General features: G+C 45.3%; 2 protein-coding genes across 3 annotated transcripts in view; one reads left to right on the top strand and one right to left on the bottom strand.

The window, feature by feature from the left end:
- Positions 1 to 7169, top strand: part of LOC105892453 (coronin-2B-like) — a 12496-nt gene extending 5327 nt beyond the window's left edge. Inside the window, exons 2-12 of the mRNA XM_012818716.3 lie at positions 1 to 194; positions 862 to 978; positions 1318 to 1467; positions 1646 to 1810; positions 2199 to 2315; positions 2542 to 2646; positions 2968 to 3064; positions 3404 to 3516; positions 3844 to 3934; positions 5357 to 5496; positions 5877 to 7169. The exon at positions 1 to 194 is cut by the window's left edge and continues 7 nt beyond it. Of these exons, the coding sequence (XP_012674170.1) occupies positions 1 to 194; positions 862 to 978; positions 1318 to 1467; positions 1646 to 1810; positions 2199 to 2315; positions 2542 to 2646; positions 2968 to 3064; positions 3404 to 3516; positions 3844 to 3934; positions 5357 to 5496; positions 5877 to 6005 (1418 nt within the window). The 3' untranslated portion in view covers positions 6006 to 7169. The remainder of the gene's footprint in view (positions 195 to 861; positions 979 to 1317; positions 1468 to 1645; positions 1811 to 2198; positions 2316 to 2541; positions 2647 to 2967; positions 3065 to 3403; positions 3517 to 3843; positions 3935 to 5356; positions 5497 to 5876) is intronic.
- A 414-nt stretch (positions 7170 to 7583) lies between these two features.
- On the bottom strand, positions 7584 to 14773 carry LOC105892531 (acidic leucine-rich nuclear phosphoprotein 32 family member A-like). 2 transcript variants are annotated; one of them, XM_031564763.2, is made up of 7 exons: positions 14628 to 14773; positions 10124 to 10273; positions 9905 to 10027; positions 9593 to 9794; positions 9233 to 9357; positions 8569 to 8608; positions 7584 to 8390 (listed from the first exon to the last, which is right to left on the bottom strand). In XM_031564763.2, the coding sequence occupies exons 1-7, from the start codon at positions 14652 to 14654 to the stop codon at positions 8305 to 8307; spliced, it is 753 nt and encodes a 250-aa protein (XP_031420623.1). In that variant the 5' UTR covers positions 14655 to 14773; the 3' UTR covers positions 7584 to 8304. The 2 variants fall into 2 exon arrangements, with proteins under 2 accessions (XP_031420623.1, XP_012674262.1); XM_012818808.3 differs by lacking the exon at positions 14628 to 14773 and adding an exon at positions 13172 to 14379.

The raw sequence follows: 14773 nt of genomic DNA, 5'->3' as shown, positions 1-14773 counted from the left end.
GGCGACCGGTGTACAGGAGCTCTAAGTTCCGGAATGTGTATGGCAAGCCAGGAGGCAGAGAGCAGTGCTTTGATGGGATCCCCATCACCAGGAACGTCCAGGACAGCCATTTCTGCACCGTCAACGCCAAGTTCCTGGCCGTCGTGACCGAGAGTGCAGGGGGAGGAGCCTTCATTGTCATTCCGATCACTAAGGTAACGCCCTTACTAAGGTCAATGTGACACAGTCAGATCGTTCTGTCTGTAAACATCGTTTCCCTTTGCATTGTCCACACACACACACAGAGGAGGTCTCGGGGTCTCTAGTCAACAGCCATCATCATCAGAGATTCAACACTGCTGCAGCTGGCCCTCTTTACCCCCTCATGATCAACACTCATCACACACTCATTACCTCACACTCACACAATCATGATCAACACTCATTATCACACACTCATCACACACTCATTACCTCACACTCACACACTCATTATCAACACTCATTATCACACACTCAAACTCACACACTCATTATCACACACTCACACACTCATTATCACACACTCATTATCACACACTAATGATCAACACTCATTGTTAATACATTGGTCAGGTTCTTCCCCTGAAAAAATACATAATAGTTCAGCAGACTGGAGGTGTGATCTACAACAGGTGTGATGTTAGTATCTGAGAGGCAGAGGTTGTGAGGCTTCTCACAACAAAGGTGCCCCCTAGTGGCATATGGGTTGCATTACAAGCGCCTAGGCACTTCTTTGTGTACTCAAACCCTCTGCAGCGTACCAGTAGAAGCAATGAGAGGTGTACAGCTTCAATAAATCATCTGAACTTCTCTCCATAAGCTTGTTCTTTCTTCTCTCAGACCGGGCGGATAGACCCAAACTACCCCAAAGTGTGTGGGCATCAGGGCAATGTTTTGGACATCAAATGGAATCCTTTCATGGACAACGTCATCGCCTCGTGCTCAGAGGACTGCTCCGTAAGTAACAGCACACAACACTCAAACACCAGGCCTGCAGGGGGCGCACTCTCTATGGCTCTTTATCTGTATTCCCTGCAGGGGGCGCACTCTCTATGGCTCTTTATCTGTAGACGTTCACCCCCCAGGCAGCTATCGGGCACACTAGATCAGAGCGACGTTCACCCCCCAGGCAGCTATCAGTGGTATCTATACTCTGTAAGAGTGTGGTATATCTACTCTCTAAGAGTGTGGTATATCTACTCTGTAAGAGTGTGGTATCTCTACTCTGTAAGAGTGTGGTATCTCTACTGTGACTGGATGGATGAGTGCATGTAATTGGGTGGATGCTGATTGCAGGTGCGGATCTGGGAGATTCCGGAAGGCGGCCTGAGACGGAACATGACGGAATGTGTTCTGGAGCTTTACGGACACAGCCGTAAAGTGGGGCTCATAGAGTGGCACCCCACCTGCGCAGGGCTGCTCTTCAGCGCTGGATACGACTTCAAGGTAATCAAACCTCTCAGGATTTAAGATGAATCTTCTCTCTCTCTTTCACTAACACTGACTCTCTCTCTCTCTTTTTCCTCGCTCTGTCACAGATCAATACTAGGCACTTGATCAGAATGTCATAGAACAAAGTAATTGTTTTTTTCTCTCTCTCGTTCCCTCTCTCCTCACCCCTCAGATCCTGGTATGGAATCTGGAAACAGGCGGAGCCGTGAAGGTGATTGACTGCCACTCTGACGTCATCCTCTGCATGACCTTTAACACAGACGGGAGTCTGCTGGCGACCAGCAGCAAGGACAGGCGCCTGCGCTTGATTGATCCTCGCTCTGGAGATGTTCTTCAGGTAGGGGACAGAGACGCAATACATACCTGTTGCCATTGTGCTTGCTCTAAGGGCGTCCAGGCTCTGGGCTCTGTAAAGGGCCTTGAAACTATTTTATTGTTCTGGCGCTATACAAATGAGGTTGAATTGAAAATTGAATACCACAAAAAGGCAAACACTTAAAGGTTTAGTCCTTGATTATAATCCATTACACTTTTTCTCAAATTCAGGAAAAATTCCTCCTCACGTTCCTATACCTGACCACCCAGTGTATGCTTAGACCAAGCAACATACTGCTCTAGCCAATCAACATCAAATAATGTTTCAGAGAAAGAACTATACCTTTAATATCATACATGTCTGAAACAAACAGAGAGCGACTAAAACTTCTTTATCACATTCCCACCAGGAGGCTAACTGCAAGAGCCACAGAGTAAACAGGGTGGTGTTTCTAGGCAACATCAAAATGTTGGCAACAACAGGCGTCTCCCGATGGAACAGCAGACAGATTGCACTGTGGGACCAGGTTAGTGCTCAACCCAGGGTTAGGGTTAGGGTTCACCCCAGGTACCCTAAACTCTCTGCCGCCGCTATCTCATTGACTCATGATCAAATAATAAAATGTTTCTCTTAAGGAAAATTATCGATGAGAGTGTTTGATATGAGTGTTGAAAATAACTGTTTTGATAGATGGGAGTGATTTTACGACAGCTTGTTAATGGATTTGTCTTGTGTGGCTGGTGTTTCCTCAGGAGGACCTGTCCAGGCCAATTATGGAGGAGGAGATTGACGGCCTGTCTGGCTTACTCTTCCCCTTCTATGACCCGGATACGCACATGCTCTACCTGGCTGGCAAGGTGTCGGCCGTTCACTCACAACTCTCACGCCACCTCCCCTTTAGGCAGGCCTGAACACTCAGTTTAGAAAGGCCTGGCAGCATGGGAAACACAGTGATATTAAAGCTTCACTAACAGGGTGCAGTTTAGTTCAGTTTGGAGGTGGAGTTTATTTTGGGGTCGGGTGTAAGTCTAGTTTGGAAGTGTTTAGTTAAGAGGTGGAGTTTAGTATAGGGGTGGAGCTTAGTTTGGAGGTGGTGTTTAGCTTAGTTTGGAGGTGCAATTTCAGGTGTGCAGGAGGGAAGGTCATGTCTGACAACCTCTTTGTGGACTTCTCAACAGGGAGATGGAAACATCAGGTACTATGAGATAAGCCCGGAGAAGCCATACCTGCAGTTCCTCATGGAGTTCCGGTCGCCTGCTCCACAGAAAGGCCTTGGTATGATCTGGTTTATTATGACCATTGGTCAGAGCAAGGCCTTGGTATGATCTGGTTTATTATGTCCATCGGCCAGACATTTGTACAGTGGCTGGATCTCTGTCCGGTTGGAATGCAATGCCTCCACCTGTCTGTATGCATTACAGAGGGCGTGACTAGAGTGTGGTGATATTAAGGATGTTAATGACAATGATTATGATGATAACATTTAGAATGCTTATAATTATATGAACGTGAATTATAAAGTTAGAAATGATCGTAATGAGGTTAATGGTGATAACGATGTAGATGCTGCTAATTATGATATGAAATGCAACGATGATTGTGTGTCGTTGTCAGGAGTGATGCCTAAACAAGGACTAGATGTCGGAGCCTGTGAAGTGTTCCGCTTCTACAAACTGGTGACACTGAAGGGGCTGGTGGAGCCGATCTCCATGATCGTACCACGCAGGGTAAGGTCACATGACACACAGGGTAAGATCACATGACACACAGGGTAAGGTCACATGACACACAGGGTAAGGTCACATGACACACAGGGTAGGGTCACATGACACACAGGGTAAGGTCACATGACACACAGGGTAGGGTCACATGACACACAGGGTAAGGTCACATGACACACAGGGTAGGGTCACATGTCACACAGGGTAAGGTCACATGTCACACAGGGTAAGGGTTTTATACCCGTGAACCCTTCTAGTTTTAAAATGTAAAATATCACACTCACACACACAGAAAGATAAACAGAGCATGCTGGGACTGTTGTGTGTTTGCAGTCAGAGACGTACCAGGAGGACCTGTACCCCATGACCGCAGGACCGGAGCCCGCGCTCTCTCCAAACGAGTGGCTCAGAGGAATCAACCGAGGTACGAGTCCTCGTATATACACCTCATCTCCTCCCTACTCCTTACTCTTCACACCTTCTCTCCTCTCCCTCCTCACTCTACACACTTCCTCTCCCTTCTAGTCCGCACACTCACGCAGCAAACCTAGAAACACGGCTGGTTCTAGATCGCGTCACATTGACGCTACCAGCGCCGGAGAAGCCTCTGCATCACCGCCACCTAGTGGCAATGTTGCTACAATGCTCTCCGATGTGTGATGTAGCTAGAATGCTCTCTGATTGGCTCAATGTAGCTACTATGCTCTCTGATGGGTAATGTTGCTAGAATGCTCTCTGATGGGTAATGTTGCTAGAATGCTCTCTGATTGGGTCAATGTTGCTAGAATGCTCTCTGATTGGGTCAATGTTGCTAGAATGCTCTCTGATTGGCTCAATGTGGCTAGAATGCTCTCTGATGGGTAATGTTGCTAGAATGCTCTCTGATGGGTAATGTTGCTAGAATGCTCTCTGATTGGGTCAATGTTGCTAGAATGCTCTCTGATTGGCTCAATGTGGCTAGAATGCTCTCTGATGGGTAATGTTGCTAGAATGCTCTCTGATTGGCTCAATGTGGCTAGAATGCTCTCTGATTGGCTCAATGTGTCTAGAATGCTCTCTGATGGGTAATGTTGCTAGAATGCTCTCTGATGGGTAATGTTGCTAGAATGCTCTCTGATTGGGTCAATGTTGCTAGAATGCTCTCTGATTGGCTCAATGTAGCTAGAATGCTCTCTGATGGGTAATGTTGCTAGAATGCTCTCTGATGTGTCATGTTGCTAGAATGCTCTCTGATTGTCTCTTGAAATGTCTCTTGTATGTCTGAATAGTTTTGAGTCTCAGGCATTTCCAACAAGTTCACTCTCGTGGAGTGAATCCCTTCTCCCCACCCCCTCTGGTTTCTATGTAGTAGTTGTAACTATAGACGCTCTCACTCACAGTTTAATACCTGCCCATGGTCCATCCCGGAAACCCCTCGCAATTATTACTCTACCTTAGAAATTACTTTCAGGTTTGGTCAGGACATTTTGGTGGGGTGACTGAAATAAACATGATTTGAAGCGTCCACATTTCATTGTATGCAAATACAAGGACACTAAATGCATTCAATCTCGATTGACACGGCAGATTCAAAAGGCAAAATGAAGTTGACTGATTTGGGTTGGCAGAGCAGAAATTTGGGTGGGTAATGTTCACGTCCAGATCTGGCGTTGGTCTACACACCTTTCTCGCACTACACACCTCCGCCCCTTCCTAGTTCTTCTGTGGGAGAGTGTGTGTATGTCCACTCATGTGTATGTATGTGGATGGGCTATGTGTGTGTGTGTGTGTATGTGTGTGTGGGCTATGTGTGTGTGTGCGTGTGTGCGTCCGTGTCCGTGTGCGTGTGTGTGTGCCATCCAAACAGGGCCAGTTCTGATTTCACTGAGGGCGAGCTACAAGCATCCAGGCCAGATGGTCATCAGGGCCTCCAAGCGGGAGAGAAGGACGGTGGGTGTGCGCAGCATCGACCTGCTGGAGAACGTCCCGCCAAAGACACAGAGCGAGGTGTGTGTGTGTGTGTGTGCCTTCCTGTCAACCTTCCTGTTGAAAAGATCTTATGTACACCCTTCATATTATTCTTCATGTACAGAAACCCAACACTACTAGGACACTAAAACAAGTGTGAGTTTAACACTTAAATATCACAGTACATAGGATGTGAATTGTGAGTTGGAAAATGCACTTTTATTTATGTTTTTATTCGATAGTGCCTCCGTCTGCGGCTCTCTGGGCCTGTGGTGTGCACATCCATTCTGTCGGGGAGCCTGTGTAACCTGTGTAAACTGCTCAAGTCATCTGCTAAATTACACAAGTTGGAAACTCAGTGTGTGTGTGTGTGTGTGTGTGTGTGTGACTCCTGTGTGTGTGTAACTCCATGTTCACAGCTGCTGAGGACGTTCTTCAGACAGGAGGATGAAATCAAGCAGCTCAGAGAGGATCTGGCGCTCAAGGACCAGAGGATCCGACAACTGGAGCTGGAGCTGAACAACCTAAAGAACAACTCTAGCACGTGACCCCTCACCCCTGCCCTCTGACCCTAACCCTCGCAGGACCCCCGACGCTCATTAAGCACTTCACCACAGTCGTCGTCACTGTCAAACCTAACAAGTTACCCCCCCTCAACGTGCTGCCCAAAACCTAACGAGCTACCCCCCCCCCCCCCCAACATGCTGCCCAAAACAAAGCTGATGAGTTAGTCTCCCTCAAACCTAATGAGCGTCTCTCCCACCACAGCTCAGCAGCCTTGCGTCCGTCCAAATGACCTTGCGTCCGTCCACATGACTGGCCCCTGCCGAGCTGCTGTGGCTGTCCAGGCGCCTGGTGGAGGTCGTCTCTGTGGCCGAGTGCTTGTGAGAGGACATGTGGAGATTACTCTAGCATGGTGTAATGCTGTTCTACATCCCATACTAGGCCCAAATCTGCTGTGGTTGCTGTTGTAAGATAAGGAAATGGATCTTATTTGGATCATAGGGCGATATCTGCCCCATGGATTTGATCTTCAGGCATGGGTCCTAATGCCCCGTAGATTCTGTAGTCACTCACTCATTACAATTTGAATTTTAAATATTTTCCAGTAGCTTTAAATATTCACATTTCTATATCTTAGAACATACCAATGAACCATGCATACCTATAACCTATCCTCACATCAGTCATCTGCGGAAAAGCAGTCAACTGCGGACAAACTCTTCAGTGTCTGAGCATGATGGGATGGCTGTCTCTACATATATTTACAGTAAATACCTCAGTTCTGTTCAAAACGATCCATATGTTTATGTCTCGTCATCGAAATTACAGTATATATTGATTGCGTTCAACATGTTATTTGCTATTATTTATCCAAAACTGTCAAACACATCAATAGATCTGATCCACATGCAATTTATATGCTAATGTTTGAAACTGGTTGAAGTTTTGTTGCCGTCAGCAACAGCTGATCTGGTTCCATTGTACACTCTCCTGCGATGACCACCCTAATTGGACACCTCTGCCCTCCATGGTCATCTCTACTTGTCCCGTTGACTGAAGGGGAAGCCTCCTCTCAAGCAGACAGGACGCATCACACCAGCGTTGCCCTGGGATACCCGCTGTGGCACCCCAGAGAGAGGAGGGCGACCGAGGACAAATCCACTGATCTGAATGTGGAGTCTTAATAAAAACAGCAGAAATGAACTGCATATTATGTTCCTCATTAACAATGCCAGACCCTGTCCTTTTCCTGTGTTACAAATTCACACACACACTTGACCACTAGGTGGCGCCCTTCCTCTGTGCCTAGAGTTCTTGCTGTGTTTTGTCAGCTGGGGGAGCCATTGTTCTTGATGAAAAGGCCAAACCACCAGAAACATCCTCTCCAGCTCCAGCAGTCTGCCACCGTGCCAGAACTGGCCAGTAGAGACGCCTCTCTGCCGGCTGTCCGCCATTGAACCTGTCCGCTGCGCGCCAACGGGAGAGGAGAGACGTCCGCTGTGCAAAGGTCTACGGGAAGTTAAGAAGTCAATTTAGGCCACACGCGCACGCAACGTCAGTATCATTTCCCTCAGCAGCAGAGCAGGCGTGGAGACCGAAAGGGACACGATACCCAACATGGATTCACCATTTCAATTGAATATTTTATTATAGTTAAAATGTTACAGCTGGATAATGAAAAAAAAAAAATGTCTACCATTATCAAAAGAGCATAGAAAAAGTTTTGGTCACTATTTACAAAAACCCCACACATGTAGACTATTCAAGCACTGGTAGAGGCAGGTCTCTGATAATGGCAGACATTCAGAGGAAACATACAGGGCTCTTCAGCACACACACACACACACACACACACACACACACACACACTCACACCCAGAGAGAGGGCAAGGCTGCACACAACATACGACAGTAAAATAGTTTACTCTGTAAAATTAACAAACCACTGGAGGAAAAACAACAAAGGGCAGGCTGGTATGTGAGATTATCAAAAAAGCAGTAGTCATCAAAATAGTCGGGACATGCACTCAAAAGCTCTGGGTACAATTCTGTTCTCCGTTGTAAAAACATCTGTTTACACATTTTCAGCATCCATAGTAGCAAGAACAAATACTTTTAGTAAGGGAATGGCCTCCATTACAAAAGTATGCTTGTGGTCTGTGTGACAGTACAGGAAAACAGGAAAAATAAAATAAATGTAACTTAACTAAAATGTGCAACTGTAGAACAGAGATCCACCTGTGACCTAACCTGCACTCCTCCCCCCCACCCCACACACCTCCATCAGATGAAGAGCTCGTACGTCCGCTTAGAAAACACAACAGTCATTTAAAAAGAGCAGGTCTAGTCTTCATCATCGTCGGAATCATCATCGTCGTCATCTTCGCCTTCATCCGCAGGGGCCCGTTTCCTCTTCTCTCCCCGCTCATCTGCAACACACAGCACACAAACATCAACTCACAGCACTGCTGGCGTTACACACACACACACACCTCACAGCACTGCTGGCGACACACACACACACACACACACACACACACACACACACACACACACACACACACACACACACACACACACACACACACACACCAACACTCTACTCACCAAAGCCTTCCTCGCCTTCTTTCAGTTCCTCCTCCTCCTCCTGTAAAGACAGACACACATCTCACATTAGGAACAGTCCCGTGTGTGTGCTGAGATAGTAAGGAAGGAGCAGCCAGCATGAGATGATCAACCAGGCTACATGACAATAAGGCCGCAGTTAGCATCAGCTCATAGTTAGCATCAGCTCCCGTGTTCCAATCAGGCTGCATGCAGCCAACATCAACCTGTAGCAGTCCGTGCACCTGCAGACACCTGTAGAGGGGTCTGCTCCTGACCACAGACAGCACTTACTTTAGCAAGCGTAAAATTGCATCAAATCACCGGTGAGGTTTGATCCAGAGTGTTGCTTGCAGTAAACTTTGGACAAACATGATTATGCACATGGACCTACACAGGTTGAACAGTAATCTATAATTATTATCTGACATGTTCATAGCATACATCCCAACCCTGAGAAGACGAATGGTCAATAGTAGTCCATGGGATGATCAGCTGCACCTAAATAGGCCTAACTCTTATGGCTTACCGTATATCACGTATACCTTATAATCCATCAAGTACAATTTCAAGAATTCGAGATGACACCGAACCCAGGTGACTTGGTGTTACTGCTCTAACCCCAGGCTAACAGGATAAAGAGGGAGTTCCTCCCATCCAGTCCTACCTCTCCACTTAAATCATCGTCCTCTTCTTCACCGCTTTCCTTATCATCCTCCTCCTCTTCTACCTCCTCGTCATCATCATCCTCTTCCCCTGGAGCCGCGTCTTCATCATAGTCCTCCTCCGTTCCTACAAGAGTACACACACACACACACATCAGGTGAGGAGCATTCTTGTAATGACACACACACACACACACCTCCATCAGATGAAGAGCATTACTTTACTGACAAGACACATGCTAGTACTCCAGCACGCACACATCAAATAATGAGTATTTGGAAACACGAGCGCAAACACTCCAGTCCTTGCACCGAGTCCATGAGGTTCAGTTCAAGGCAGCTGGTATTATTTTCAGACGCACCTTCATCCTCATCGTCATCTTCATCATCATCCAGTCCCACGTACGCCTCTGCGTCCGAGTCAGGGGCCTCCTTGTCCTCTTTGTCGTATCCGTCCAGGAAGGTGAGCTGCGGTAGGAGTTTGAACACGTTCTCCCGGTAGTCGTTTAGGTTGGTGACCTCGCAGTTGAACAGGTCTAAGCTCTTCAGGCTTTCCAACTTTTTCTGCAAGGAGAAGGGGAGAAATCCTTAAGTGGTTTGTGTACACATAATTTCTCTTCCCCTCTCGCTTGCTCACCCTCTCTCGTTCACACACACATGTCTGTGGGGCTCACCAGAGGTCCGATGGTGCTGAGGTCTTTCACTTTGTTTCCACTGAGGTTGAGGTGTGTGAGGGTTGGACATTTTTCTGACAGAACTTCCAGGCCCCCTGAGATTCGGTTGTCACTCAATTCAAGCTAAAATAAAAAATAACAAACAATAAATATATTTAACCAAACTATGACAGATTTGATTATCTCACTTAAAATCTGCAGCCATTTCTATATACAAACCTTCTTGAGTTTATTTAATTTAGGCAAATTTGCAACTGATGTTAAGCCAACATTAATTGTGCTTAAAAACTCCAGTTCTTCAAAGTCATCTGTGAGGCCTTCGATTTTCCCCTCATTTGATCGACAGTTATCGAGAACAAGCTCCTTGACCTGAAAGACAATAAGGCCGCAGTTAGCATCAGCTCATAGTTAGCATCAGCTCCCGCGTTCCAAACAGGCTGCATGCAGCCAACATCAACCTGTAGCGGTCCGTGCCCCTGCAGACACCGCAGAGGGGTCTGCTCCTGACCACAGACAGCACTTACTTTAGCAAGCGTAAAATTGCATCAAATCACCGGTGAGGTTTGATCCAGAGTGTTGCTTGCAGTAAACTTTGGACAAACATGATTATGACCTTAAATATTTTTTGTCGTGGAGGCAAGGATAAATCTAACAACATAAAGCTAGCATTTGTCTACTTTCACGACAGGTTCAGACTGTGAATAATGCACATGTACCTACACAGGTTGAACATTAATCTATAATTATTATCTGGCATGTTCATAGCATACATCCCAACCCTGAGAAGACGAATGGTCAATAGTAGCCCACGGGGTGACCAGCTACACCTAAATAGGCCTAACTCTTATGGCTTACCGTATATCAAGTATACTTTATAAATTATAATCCATCAAGTACGATTTCAAGAATTCGAGATGACACCGAACACAAGTGACTTGGTGTTACTGCTCCCTTGATTATTGCTAGAATCCGGAGGAATTTTTAAAACGTGTCCACAGCCACGCATGAAATATACATCGCTTGACCGTGGAGCCCACAAGGCAACTTCAGCTGAATGCATTGCTAAGACATCCAACCGTTGACATAAACGTGAATCAAATTGCAATTGGAACAGGACCACATACCCAGCCCGTGATATTGTCAAGTGCCATGCATGTCTTTCTATAGACTCCAAGGTGACATGAATATCACGTCGCCGCTGATGCAATGCAGGCTGAATTCATTTAGCGTTACACTCGATGCACAAAGTGTGCCTTTTACAGAACTGACATCCACCTTGACGTACTGTAAACATATAAATCAACGGTATGGCTCTCGTAAACCTGTTCGGTTCCGATTCTACACCGATCACTGATATTGCACTTATAATTATTTATGGCAGTTCTTGGACTTGTGAACAACACTCATAGAATTAGGCAAACTACAGAGGGCTTCCGTAGTGTCGCGTCTTAACCCCGTGCAACATCAGCTAACCATACGGTGGCTAAGGACAAGGGGAATTTTTTTAAGATAAAGAGGTGGATGGCAGCTGCCTTAATGTTACAGTATTTACATAAACAATGACTAACTTCGATGTTTTCAACGAGATAATTTATGTAACGATAGTACGACTTCGATTTTATGTGGGTACAGTTGGGCAAAATGGCCGACGACATCGATTCAGTGTCCATGAGACGTCTAAGTTAATAAGAACTGCGCATTTCTACACCATTGCTTGGTATCACCCATTCTATACAAATGTCATAGTAAGCCAAGTTGATTAACATTGCCTCTCAAATATCACTTAGGTTTACAGCGCATCCATGCAACGCTAAGCGCGATCAAGCAAACACAATAGATGGACTGGGCTCTAACGACGCTGGCGGACAGCAAAATAAATTGGGTGATTCAAACGAGTAACCTCCAGAAGGGCCTGCGATAAAAATCGACAATTAACGGGCAAAGCACACTTTTCCTGACAACTAGATGGTCTTTGTTGGTTAATCAACCACTAAAATGGCGGCACGTAACGCAGCTCTGCATGCTTGCTAGGACAAGGGTGCGAAAACGGTAACGCGCCGTATTTTTCACTACAAAACATGGAATATTCTCCAGCAACGGGAACGCTGAAAGCACTGGAGTTTGTTCACTTATCCAAAAAGCAGTTCCTGCTTGATGGACCACGCTGGAACATAACCGTCCGCCGAAACACGCCTCAGTGCAGCTTAACCTGATCTCATTCACGAGGGACACGCCACACAAGGCAGGCTGCGATAGTAAACGGCAAGACGGGAGTCGGCGTCTTGGACAACATACAGTTGTATCAGTAAAAACATGGGTTTTAAGACTAAAGATTGTATTTTTTTTAAGTTATTCATTACATCAAAAGTTAATTAAGTCATCTGGTTAACGATACCACCAAAAATAATGCAATTTACTTTTTTAATTAAAGAAGAAAATCAAGTTTTAAAACATTTCCTTAACGGGTTATGTTATGTGAATAAAAACATCCCGGAACACAAGATCATGTTCTATTGCTGCGTATGTTGTTAACCGTAAAACTGTGGGTTCGTTATTAAGTTATACCCTACCGTTACGTGAAATTATAACACGAAGGTGCTCCACTGGCTTTATCGCTGTTCAAGGCATTCTGCACACCGAGCCACCAACGTACAAGTTAGGGTTAACTATCTTTACAAGAAAGCTAGCTATAGCTAAACGGACTAGCTAACGTTAGCCTACTTGGCTAACGTTATACCATCCAACGTTGTATTGCAGACCGAATTTAACGTTACATTAGCTACATCAAAGGTAGACACGTTAGTGTTATGCTGATGCAAGGCGTAACGAATGGCTACACTTTCGCACCACTGGATTAATTTAAGAGAATAATTAAAGGAATGACCAAATTCTTGCTGTACTCCGTACAGTTCTGTATGCTAAATGAAAAGGGCGCGCACGAGATTAAAGTTACAAACATGGCTCCACACTGATACCCTTGTTTACTTCCAGTAACGTTAGGGTGCTCACTACTGCAATCGCTGCATTTCCAGAGCCAAAATGCATATTACTTGTTCTGAAAGATCAAAAGAGTGATGTCAAATGCCGCTCTGGGTCTAGGACAATTCTTGAACAAATGACACACTATAGCCGACAACATTTAAAGTCCATTCAAGAACGTGCCACATCAACTTCGTTTACTGTGCGCCTTTAACCCAGATCAAGGGCAGTATCACGACACATGCTGTCTTTCATGACAAATGTAATACAATGGAAAGGTTATCTTACATCAGATGGTGTCCGATTCCGCAATTCTAAATGAATTCTTTTCTTCATATCCATTTCGGCTTCAGTTTATCGATCAAGAAATACAAGAACACTTGGACATGCAAAGCGCTATTCAGGATACCGCCTCTCAGACACAATTCACACACTACCTTGATCAGTTTGCAGGGCGGGACAGGACGTGAGACTGTCGTCTCATTGAGCCAATCAATAGACCGGGATATGCACATTAAGTACTTGCGGACGCCCAACCTCCATACTGAACCAATCATTCAACAAGGCGGGGCTGGTATATTCGTTTGGTTGAGAAAGGAAAGAGTGTGCGATCAAGTCAAGTTCGATTATCATTATTTATTAAACATATAACCTCACAGAAAGTATTTTCCTTATAGTTGAAAGGACACGGCTGGGGATAACATGAAACATGAATTTAGGGTACATCACTGAGCACGAACGTTCACTTAAGCATACGTTAGTTATTTCAATAGTTAGGTTAACAATAAGTTAACAACACAGAAAGTAAGTTGAACTATGGCCTTCAGACGTAACGTTGACATAATAACCTGACACGGTTACTTCTATTAGCAAATTATCCCAAAACGAGAGTTTAAGAAAAAGGGCGCCCATTCAATCATGCTTTAGCTTTGAACCGCATCAGCCGCCAACGTTATAATAAAAGGATTCTGCTTAACGTAGACATTATATGGTGAAGTAAAGACAAAACTGGGAAATGACCGGGTGTAATATCTCGTGATTACACTATTCAAAAGTGCAACAAGCTAGAAAACATTTTCTCGAAAAGTTTCGATCAAGTACACGTGTTAATTAAAAGTGATGACAATCCCCCTCGGCAAGCAGCTCTCCTAACAACGAACGGGACTGACTAACCAACTCCTCTTCAAGAACGTGGGTACACAGCAGATTGCTGCACTAGATTACATCTCAGCTATGTTGCTCGCGGCAACAAGCTTTACAGTTCGACACATTTTTTCCATCCAGATTGACACCAGTTTAAACAAATAAAACGAGAAATGGACTCAGCAAAACCCTGACGTCACATAACGTAACCAATGAAAATACAAGTAATGGTCCCACCCCTGTACTTCCGTTGCCAATTAAAACGTTCCAGCTAAGATGGAGAAGACACATCATCTGATCTTAATACACAGGCGCCATTTTGTTAAATCGATGTAACGCACTTTAAAGGAAACACATTTAACGACTGTTAAATGTATTGAATAAATGAATAAACATTACCCATCATTTAGGCCACTGATGTGAACTCCGCTGCCACTAGCAGGCACGGGAATTGAGAAGAGACATTTGCCTGACACCTTGGGTTACATAAGCGCCCCGCTTGGTACTCTGGCTCAAAGACCGCATTTGCAAGGCTTTAGTCGTTTCATTATTTCAAATGTTCTGTTAATGTAGATACATAATAGCCATTGCAGCGAAATACCGTCTTCGACTGTCGTTGTATAGCCATTCCAGCCCGCGCCTGCAGGTTTATAGAGAGTCATTGTACGCTCTTCAGTCGTGGCGAGGACCCTTTTCCGCTGGGTGTGTTTCGCTGGCTGCATAGCGAACAAATTTGCTGCACAGTGC

The sequence above is a fragment of the Clupea harengus genome, chromosome 3 (genome assembly GCF_900700415.2).
Source record: "Clupea harengus chromosome 3, Ch_v2.0.2, whole genome shotgun sequence".
Classification (NCBI taxonomy): Eukaryota; Metazoa; Chordata; class Actinopteri; order Clupeiformes; family Clupeidae; genus Clupea; species Clupea harengus.
The sequence above is the reverse complement of the archived record's forward strand: the minus strand, read 5'-3'. Positions and strand labels throughout refer to the sequence as shown.

Coding starts and splice junctions, on each gene's coding strand:
- LOC105892531 (XM_012818808.3), bottom strand. CDS start 13,225: ATGGATATGAAGAAAAGAATTCATTTAGAATTGCGGAATCGGACACCA. Junction 10,028..10,123: donor AATTAAATAAACTCAAGAAG/GTTTGTATATAG, acceptor TTTTTATTTTAG/CTTGAATTGAGTGACAACCG. Junction 9,795..9,904: donor TCAGCACCATCGGACCTCTG/GTGAGCCCCACA, acceptor TTCTCCTTGCAG/AAAAAGTTGGAAAGCCTGAA.